This window comes from Brassica napus, chromosome C2, assembly GCF_020379485.1.
Source record: "Brassica napus cultivar Da-Ae chromosome C2, Da-Ae, whole genome shotgun sequence".
In the NCBI taxonomy this organism is placed as follows: Eukaryota; Viridiplantae; Streptophyta; class Magnoliopsida; order Brassicales; family Brassicaceae; genus Brassica; species Brassica napus.
The window spans coordinates 56920736-56930792 of NC_063445.1; the positions used below are offsets into that span (position 1 = coordinate 56920736).

General features: G+C 34.2%; 3 protein-coding genes across 11 annotated transcripts in view; 2 read left to right on the top strand and 1 right to left on the bottom strand.

Annotated features, from left to right (window-relative positions):
• The first annotated feature begins 239 nt into the window (after nucleotides 1-239).
• Nucleotides 240-4495, top strand: LOC125581594. Its single transcript, XM_048747308.1, has 2 exons — nucleotides 240-2670; nucleotides 2736-4495. The coding sequence occupies exons 1-2, from the start codon at nucleotides 2266-2268 to the stop codon at nucleotides 2805-2807; spliced, it is 477 nt and encodes a 158-aa protein (XP_048603265.1). The 5' UTR covers nucleotides 240-2265; the 3' UTR covers nucleotides 2808-4495.
• LOC106382845 lies at nucleotides 4422-5176 on the bottom strand. The gene is made up of 2 exons (XM_013822925.3): nucleotides 4834-5176; nucleotides 4422-4713 (listed from the first exon to the last, which is right to left on the bottom strand). The coding sequence occupies exons 1-2, from the start codon at nucleotides 5140-5142 to the stop codon at nucleotides 4528-4530; spliced, it is 495 nt and encodes a 164-aa protein (XP_013678379.1). The 5' UTR covers nucleotides 5143-5176; the 3' UTR covers nucleotides 4422-4527.
• Nucleotides 5177-9073: 3897 nt separating this feature from the next.
• The window catches only part of LOC106382847 (agamous-like MADS-box protein AGL27), an 11641-nt gene continuing 10657 nt past the window's right edge, over nucleotides 9074-10057 (top strand). For 6 of the 9 annotated variants that reach the window (XR_007319202.1, XR_007319201.1, XR_007319199.1 and 3 more), the window contains exon 1: nucleotides 9077-9411. Coding sequence is in view for 2 of the 9 variants with exons in the window: in XM_048747309.1 (XP_048603266.1) it covers nucleotides 9227-9411 (185 nt within the window). In the remaining 7 variants the exon portion in view is untranslated. Of the gene's footprint in view, nucleotides 9412-10057 lie in introns of all 9 variants that reach the window. The other 3 variants (XM_048747309.1, XM_048747310.1, XR_007319205.1) reach the window with 3 other exon arrangements.

Sequence of the window (10057 nt, forward strand, 5' to 3'; positions counted from 1 at the left end):
GAAATATGAATTCTCTTCATATCTCCCCCCCCCAAACTTTTTTAATCCCCCTCCCTAATCAATTTTGAAATCGAAATTAGAAATAAATTAATTGCGTTTTGTAAATTGCGATTGCCCAATTAAAACAAAGCCCGACCCGAGATTAAAAATAAAACCCGACCCGAGTTAACTTACAAAAATAAAAAAGAATTGGAGATCAAACTGAAATTAGGTTTCTTGTCTCTGTTTCACGACACAAACGAAGAACATGACAGAGAAAGAGAGAGAGACAGAAACGAGAGAAGAGAATGTAGAGGAGAGAGAAGATAATGATGGGGAGAGAGAGACAGTGAGGAACGATGAAGATGGTACCATGGACGAAACCCAGACACAAAGTAGCGACCTGAGAAGCGCATTGAAGAGCCGTTCCACAGTGTGAAGAATGTTGAAGGAGCTGTTGTTGTTAGGTATGGAGAAATCGAAAGTCTGGATTTTAAGCTTGTTAAACTTAAATTTCTTATTTGTTTATGTGTTGGCTTGAGTTTGAGTTGTTTTAATTTGACAGAGATGAAAGAGGTGAAATCGAAAGTGATGAAACCGTGGTTGAAACAGAGAAAATGGATTTCGAAGAAGGTTATGAAACTGAATATTAGTATGTGGAAAAGAAAAAATCTGGAAAAAAAGATAAGATGGATGAAGATGAGGATACTCTTGGTCGCTATTAGTTTGAGATCGAAGAATCAGTCGCTGAATTTGAGGATGAGGAGCTAACTGAAAGAAACGAGATACCAGAGAGTTCAGATGACTCTTCTGAGGATGAGATCGATGTGCATGAGAAGAGAATGAAAAGAAGAAGAAGTCATGATAGATTAGCTTTGGGGAGTAGCTACTACACCTTGTATGAGTTTAAAGAAGTTGTTTTGGAGTATGCTTTGAGCAAGAGAAGAAACATTTAGCAAGACAGGTGGGATAAGACAAAAGTCTCATTTGTGTGTGGCATCGGTAAGAAGTGTAAATGACGAATTTATTGCTCATATTATACTGAAAGTCAGAAATGGCTGTTGAAGACGAAGTACAAGTTTCATAGTTGCACTCCAGATGGGAAATGCAAGTTGTTGAAAAGTCCGGTGATTGCAAGACTATTTTTGGATAAGCTGAGACAGAAAGCGGATTTGATGCCCGAGGAGATTCAACAGATTATAAAAGATAAGCGGAAAATTGTCAGTACACGGAACCAGTGCCAACGAGGGAGACTTTTAGCTCTAAAATGGCTTGAGAAAGAGTACGAGGAACAGTTTGCTCATCTTCGAGGATATGCACAAGAGATCATGGTGACAAATCATGGTTCCACAGCCATTGTAGACACGTACAGAAACAAAGCAGGGGAAGATGTGTTTAGTGGTTTTTTATGTCTGCTTTGGGATTCTTCGGGACACTTGGAGAGGATATTGTAGGCCAATTATCGGTGTTGATGGTACTTTCTTGAAGAGAGCTGTGAAAGGGGTGTTGCTAACTGATGTTGGACATGATGCGAACAATCAAATCTACCCGATTGCTTGGGCTGTTGTTCAATACGAGACAACTGATAGTTGGCTATGGTTTATCAAGAAACTAAAACATGACTTAGTTCTACAAGATGAGAATAGGTTTGTCATCATTTCAGATAGATCAAAGGGACTAAAAAGTGCCATGGAGTCAGAGTTACCGAAAGCTGAACATAGAAAATGTGTGAAACACATTGTGGAAAATGTGAAGAAGAATCATGCCAAGAAAGACTTGCTGAAACCGAGGATATAGGATATTGCTCGGAGCTATACGAAGTCAGAATTTGACTACAATGTCAGGAAGTTAGAAGCATACAATTTGGACTTGTACAATGATGTTATGAAGGAGCTGCCGGAAACTTGGTCTCGATATGCTTACAAGCTTGGAAGCTGTTGTGAAGACGTTGACAACAACGCAACAGAGTCCTTTAACTCTACCATCACGAAAGCAAGAGCCAAATCATTGGTCCCGATGCTTGAGATGATAAGGAGGCAAGCAATGGTACGCATCGCCAAAAGACACACCATACCGATGAGGCATGAGGGGGTTTGTTCAAAGTATGCAGCTGATCTGCTTGCAGAGGAGAAGAAAATCGCAGATGAGTGTGTGACACCTGCAACCCGTGGAGTCTTTGAGGTCACTGTAGATGCCAATTCATATAATGTCAACACAGTAAGGCATACATGTTCATGCGGAAAATGACAAATAAGTGGAGTTCCGTATGAACACGCTTATGGAGCAATGATTGATAAAGGTTTGAATGTTGATGAATATGTCTCAGGCTTCTTCTCTACACTTATGTGGCAATATATTTACAACACCAATCTAGAACCTGTTAGAGGACCACGAGTATGGATGAAGTCCGATTTAGGATTGATAGTTGCTCCTCTTGAGCCTGATCAACCTGGGAGAAAGAAGAAGAAGAAGCAAAAAAAATTCCCTAGGATAAAAGGCAAATTTGAATCACCAACGAAGAAAAACAAGAAGAAGAAGAAGAAGAAGAAGAAGAAGAGGGAAGTGGAGAAGCTTGGAAGGGGTGGTCGGACAGTCCACTGTGGTTCATGTGGCGAGGCAGGCCATAACGCCAACGGTTGTAAAGTCCATCCAAAGAAGAAGATGAAAAAGACACACCAAACAGTGGAAGAGGTATAATATCAATCAAATTTCGAAATTTTTTAATGTATTTATCCTCATGTTTGGTTTTGTGGCAGGGCACTTCTTCTCATGTCCATGAAGAGATCAGACTTACACAGCCTACTCAATCTACTCAAGCTCAAGATTAGTGGCTCTTTTATTGTAGTTTACAACTCTATTTTCATGTCTTTTGTGGCTTTTGTTGTTCTTTCAAACTCTAAATGAATGTACTTTTGTGGCTTTTGTTGTGCTTTAAAACCTGTTTCGTTTTGTTTCTATTCTTTATCTTACGTTTGTGTGCATAAACAAGTAACACTCATGTTTTAAACTCAAGCATAACCAAGCATAACGAACATGATAATATCAGTTACGGAAACACATAAGAACATAATCTTGACACTGAAAACATAAGATAAGAGTCTTACATAAGTCCAAAAACATAATAGAAATTCATTACATAAAGAACATGATTATCTCAGTTCCTCTTCGTTGTCTCTCTCGCTCTCTCTGTTCCTCGTCATTGTCATCATGTCTCTATGTTCTCGTCGTCGTCTTTCTATGTTCTCGTCGGCGTCGTGTCTCTCTGTTCCCATTGTCGTCGTCGTGTCTCTCTGTTCCCGTCGTCGTCTGTGTGTTCTTCATCGTGTCTTTGTGTGTTCTTGGTCGTGTCTCTGTGTGTTCATCGTTCCTCACTGTCTCTCTCTCCCCAGGATTATCTTCTCTCTCCTCTGCATTCTCTTCTCTCGTTTCTGTCTCTCTCTCTTTCTTTTTTTCTTTATCTGTCATGTTCTTCGTTTGTGTCGTGAAACAGAGACATGAAACCTAATTTGAAGTTGATCTCCAATTCTTTTTTTTTTTTTGTAAGTTAACTCGGGTCGGGTTTTATTTTTAATCTTCGGTCGGACTTTGATTTAATTGGGCAATCGCAATTTATAAAACGCAATTAATTTTTCTCTAATTTCGGTTTCGAAATTGATTAGGGAGGGGGATTAAAAAAGTTTGGGGGGGAGATATGAAGAGAATTCATATTTATGGGTGGATTTGTCAAGAGCCAAAAAGTTTTGGGGGGAGGGAATAGGTAGGGTGTGCAAGTCTCCAGGGGGTTTAGACAGCCAACTCTATATTTTTTAAAAATGTTCAAGAAAAATAGTTTCTAAACAGATGTTTTCAAATAATGTTCGAGAAAAATAGTTTCTTTTAAGTCTAATTTACTGCCGCCTAAACCGATTTTTAGAACACTGATACCTGAAACAGGTTTCTGTTGGTGGTCGATGGAGTAGGTTCAAGACTTACTCAAGGATACAAAGAACATTGGAGACTTGGGGGTTTTGTTTTAAAGTTTATTTTCAGGACATGGTTAAGCAATCAGAATTTTTCATACAACGGTTGTAAGTTGTGTTACTTGTCTATTAGTATTATTTGTTTTGTTAAAAGAACATTCTCATTTGCTTACTTTTTGTTTCACTATAGGGGGAATGACTGAGGAGAAAAAGGTTTTAGCTAAATGGTTGAAGGAAAGCATATTGAGATTAGGTCCTATATTTATTAAAAATTGGCCAGCAGTTTTCTACCAGAGTGGATATTCTTCCTCAAGAATATGTTTTGATCAATTATCAGAACTTCAGGTTTGATTCCTTCTTAATCCAATGGCTACTCTTATGTGTTGCATATTTATTTATTTAATTAATGATATATTTCGACCGTTTTGATTATGAACCTATAGCTGCAGCTAGTCTTGGTAATAGTCTTTTGTGGTAATGTACGAATCTTACCTGGAGCAAGCAAGAAAACTATGACAATCGCAGTCTTACTAACAGAGATCAATCTTGTCTATCTCTCTCTCTAGCAATGGAACAAAACAAAAAAGAATTATTCAAGATCAATATCAATGTCATCATCTTCATCAATCTTCTGACCGAACCCCCTAGGTCCAGCTCTGGCTCTGGTTGCTGCTTTCTTCTTGCCACTTTTCTTAGACTTCTTTGCTGCCTCTTCTTTCTCAAACTTGTCTCTCTCCCTCTTCCCAAGAAACTCAGTCACTCCTATGTACACAACCTGTAACAAACAATCTTTCTCTCACCGGTTTAGACACTTGCAAACCGGGTTTGGTTCGAGTCAAACACTGTTAAATAGAGGATAAGATTTTTGGTAATATGTGGATATAAAAAAACTTACACCAATGGTGAGAACACTGAGAGCAAGAAAAGCGACAATGAGAAGCACTTGTATGATCAAAGCAACACCATCTTGGCCACCACCAGACACAATAGCTTCTGAAGAAGAAGAAGTATCAGAAGAAACTATCTCCTCTGGTGTTGCTGCACACAATCTCCATAATTGTCTGTCAGAAGAAGACAGGATCTTCTTTCTCTTTGAAACAGACCAAGAGAGTGGAGGAGATAACTGGTGGGTGGTTTTTGCTGGATTTTGTAGTCTTGGTCTGAAACTCGGAAGAGAGAGATATGGAGTTGTTGTCGCAGACATCGCAGTTCCTCCACGCTCTTATCTCTTCACTTCGCTTTTATTTTCTTCTTGAGATTGAGAGAATACATATGGGCCAGGAAAAGGAGAAGTCCACTATATTGTTTCATGGGCCGAGATACATAATGGGCCGATATATAAGCTATATAACCACATACATTACAAACATCTATAAATTAATACTAAATAAATTAAGATCTCTTTTGACCAAGAAAAAAATTTAATATCTCTTTAAATTAATAAATTTCACCGGTCCCAACTTGGACTGATTCAAAATTTGACACAAATCGATAAAGTAATAACACAATATTTTTTAGAAAATTTTATGTAAATATATGGTTCTATTAATATTATAAAGTAATAATTTATATATATATATATATACATATTTTGTATAAGTAAGAATCTATTCTTATATTGTTTGTTATATATTCACAATCAAATTATCCTTATATTTTATTCACACTCAATATATTTTTGATGAAATTTAATAATATTATATTAAAAACAATATTTAAGTCCTATGCAATATATACTATATACACCAAATAATATAATAAAATTAATATAAGTGTAAAATTTCAAAAATAAAAATTAATTTTTATACACTATAATCAAATATTTTTCTTATCTTAGAATAAATATATCTTAAAATAATAAATATAAATAAGAAAACTTTTGTATATTAAAATCTATATAAATTAATAAAATTTCAAAGTCTCAACATTTTAATTTATAGAGATTCTATATATTTTTTATGTAAAACATATTATACACATTATGTTAAATTATTAAATGAAAATTTTGTTAATTGAATAATATATATAAAAATTGACAATATTATTTTATAGTGAACCAAATGGTAAGAAAGAACCAAGAACTGAATAAAGATACAAAAATAAAAGCAAAACAATATTATTATTTTCATATAATTTCACTATTAAATTTCATATAATTTCACTATCATCATTTAATAAATTTCACTATTAAATGATGATATTTATTTTTATTTTTGTCAACATGATATTTTTTACTTATTTATAATAACTTTTCATTTTAAATATTTAATTTTCATAAATTTGATTACAAAAAAAAATAATTTCATAATTTTTTTCATTTATTTAGATACATCACTTTATTAAATTAGTTTGATATGCATTTGTTCTACTTGATCTGTATGATCTGCATTTGTTCGGTTTGAACAGCATTTCTGTTTGATCTGCATTTTTTGATCTGCATTACCCATTCGAAACCTTAGATTAAAGAAGTAAGAGTTCCTTTGTATGAAAACATTTTGTGTATGAACCACATTGTGGTGGTCTAGTGGTTTCCATTAGAGGAAGAGTTGTCATGTTGGTATAGGCCAGTGATCGATTATCCTCTAGTGCGAAATTATTAGTTCCACATGTGGCCACACAGATATGGGCTCATCTTACGGTCCATTTGAATACCCGGGAAATGATCCATCTGTGGGTTGCACCTCCCACCTGGAGGTTGGGTCTGTGTCTTTAATAGACCCGGATTTAATTTTTTTTCTTTTCAAAAAAAAAAAAACATTTGTGTATGCATAATTTACATAGATCATATACTGTACATAAATGAACTGAAATCACGATTAGTTCACTATTGATTTGCTAAATGAGATACGGAATTGAGCAGAGCCATTTTGATAAATTAAAATGGGCTGTACTGATGTGGGTCTTACTTTTGAGCTAGCCCATTTCGGCTCACGCTATTATTTGGTTCAAGTCAGATCACCTGATGGTGGTAAATTACTAAACGACGTATGTGCATACGATCCGTAGACTTGTGTTACGGTAATGGAGCAACATATGCTAAAGAGGCCATTAAACAAAAAAAAATCCAGACGCATAAGAATCGAAATTATATATAGTATAAAAACTTATATTGTGAATATGAAAAAGTTACCGTAGTTAGTATTATATAATAGTGAATATAGCTTTAAGAAATATAAGATCATAATGTTAATCAAAAACACGGAGAAAATAATGTAGTCTCACCTTATTTTCAAATCATCAATTTTTTTAAAATACGCATCAGCAACTTCCCAAGTTCTTACTTCAATAAAACGTAAACCATCTCAAAATTTTAAAATTAAATGGTAATCAGACCGGACCAACCGGTGGGAATAACAGTCAATGGCGCTCGCTGGAAATTCAATAAAACGTAAGAGCATACGCAACGGTGATACTCATTGGAGTCTTTAGCGACAAAAGCATTTCGGATTAATCTTGGATATTTTGGATTTAAAAAAAAAAAAAAAAAGATGACCATTCACGGGCCGCCACGTAGTCGTGAGGACACGCAAATAGTGCAATGATTCACTAAGAAAAAGTCTTTATTTAAAAATTTTAAAGATTGAATCCTTAGCTTTTGGTGGGATCCACTGATTATTTAATTATTTTTTTTCAAAAGATTTCCACTTAAGGATTTCCATTGCGGATGCCCTAAACCATCTCAAATAGTTATTTTTGTGTTTGTTATCGTGACCAAACTCTTCAAATAGTTACCTTTCTCCTCAATAGCAATTTTTATTTTATGTGGAAAGAATTCAAAAAATAAAAAAATATTAAAAGGGGTGATCAACGTTCCACCGTCGGATGTAAAGAAAACTTAACGTTCACAGGTGAAGCTTGCTCGCTCTCACTGTGTCGTCTGAGTCAAGTCTGAGTCACCTTCGATTCTTCACTCTTCTTTTTGCTCGCAGGTTTCAAGATGAAAAATGGTAAAACCAAAGCTTAAGCGAAAAATATTGATGTCATACATCTTTTAATCATAAATATGGGGAATATATGATTCTTTTCCTCTTTATTTTGTTTTTTTTTTGTTTAATGCACTGTCAGATTGAAAACGAGAGGTGAAAAAGTTGGAAAAAAAAACAAAAGATCCAAAATTTATAACCACACTTGTTTGACCACATCAATAAGCCAAGGATCTAAACTTTATAACCATGCTTACCTATAAAATAATTTCTCCATAACCACAGTCATTGCAATTGTAATGGTCAGGGAAAAGCTGTTTAAAACAAATTAGGTGTTTCAAAGAAGTGACCACACTTTTAGTTTCAACTACCTTTTCAATGACCACATTTACACTGACCCTGACCACAATGTGTGTTTTTACTAACCACATCTTCTGTTAGAACATAACAGTTCATCCCCAAACCAACCACACATTATGTTTCCAATCACCATAAGGACGAAATGCACAACTAAAAGAAATTTACCATACAATTAATTACAAAATACTACCTCTGTTTTGATATGTAAATAGTTTTAGCAAAAAATGTTTGTTTCACAATGTAAGATGTTTACATAATCCAAAATACTTTTTACATTTATTACATGTTGTGTGACCAATCAAATAATTCATACTTTTTTATTATTAGTTGAATTTATTATTAAATGCTATTTTTTAAAAAGTAAAAGTTTTTTTTAATATTCACAATTTTAACTAAAATTAGTTACAAATAAAAACAGAAGGAGTAAAATTCTTCTTACGTTACGTGACCATAGAACGTCTAAACACTCATCCATCAGATGTAATTTAATTTGCACCAATCCAATGGTCATTATAAATAGTATAAAAGTGCAAGACTCCATATACCTACCAACTATTAATTATAACCTAAAAAGTCTAACTAATATTTGCACAGTTCTAGTCATGTGACTCTTTTTAAAGGGCATTTTCGTCACAGTATTTCAAAAACAAGGGCACAAAGTAACACCACCGACAAGTATATTAAACCGTAAAAGTGGGAGCACAAAGTACCTATATAAAGCTCTCAAATAGTACATGTCTCTCCCGCTTACTCGAAACGCATCGTTTCAATTAATTGCTTTTATTTTATTTTCTCTATCGTTTAACAAAAGAAAACAATCTGACATTAGATTTGTTTTTTTTTTTTTTTTTTTGCTTTAGACATTAGATTTTTTATCAGTCCAAAGAGCAAAAACCAAAAAAGGAAAAAAGATAGAAATAAACGAATCAAAAGAAGCAAAAACATTGAGTCTCTTCGGACATCAGACTCAAATTAGGGCATAAAGCCTTGTCGGAAGAAGCAGCCATGGGGAGAAGAAAAGTAGAGATCAAACTAATTGAGAACAAAAGTAGTAGACAAGTCACTTTCTCTAAACGACGCACTGGTCTCATCGAGAAAGCTCGACAGCTTTCAGTTCTCTGTGAATCATCCGTCGCTGTTCTCGTCGTCTCCGCCTCTGGAAAACTCTACAACTCCTCTTCCGGTGACAAGTAAGCTATTCCGGGTCTCTCGTCTTGTCTTATTTATTACCCTCTTTGTTTAATTACTTTCTAGATATAGAAACTTCAAATCTAGGGCTTTTTGTTTTCTTCAAATTAACTGAGATTTTCTCTTTGTTTTACTGATGACGACTGCCTATGCGTGAGCTCAAACCTAATTTAAGATTAAACATTGTGGTGGCCTAGCTAGATATGTTCTTGATTTTCGTTTTTTCCCCATTTTTTTTCGAATTTTTATTTTTATTTTACCTTTATTATAAAGAATTTTAATATTGCATGTGAATTCAAGAAATTTTTCTACACGTGGTGGTACTCAATGTTGTTGAAGTAATATATATAATATATTTGTATCGCTGCTTCATCAGTTTTTCACTTTCAATTTTTATTTTTTTATTTAAGATGCAGTGTACAATATTGTAATGCACTTCAGGAGAATTGTTTTTTTTTTTGCTAAAACACTTCAGGAGAACTGTTGAGAGATTAATCGGGGTTAATGGTGACACTGATCAAGAATCTTTGGTTTAAAATGGAGCTCTTTTGTTCAATTATTCATCTGAAAAAATTTCTTGACTTTTTGTTTTGTAATTTTTCCGTGATTGATTTGTTGATGAAGTATCCTCTAAATACCATGTTTGGT

Bases quoted from the DNA above. Each gene is read 5' to 3' on its own strand.
- LOC125581594 (XM_048747308.1), top strand. From the start codon at position 2,266: ATGATTGATAAAGGTTTGAATGTTGATGAATATGTCTCAGGCTTCTTC. The intron at 2,671-2,735 runs GTATAATATCAA...GTTTTGTGGCAG, and splicing joins CACACCAAACAGTGGAAGAG to GGCACTTCTTCTCATGTCCA.
- LOC106382845 (XM_013822925.3), bottom strand. From the start codon at position 5,142: ATGTCTGCGACAACAACTCCATATCTCTCTCTTCCGAGTTTCAGACCA. The intron at 4,714-4,833 runs GTAAGTTTTTTT...TGTTTGTTACAG, and splicing joins TCAGTGTTCTCACCATTGGT to GTTGTGTACATAGGAGTGAC.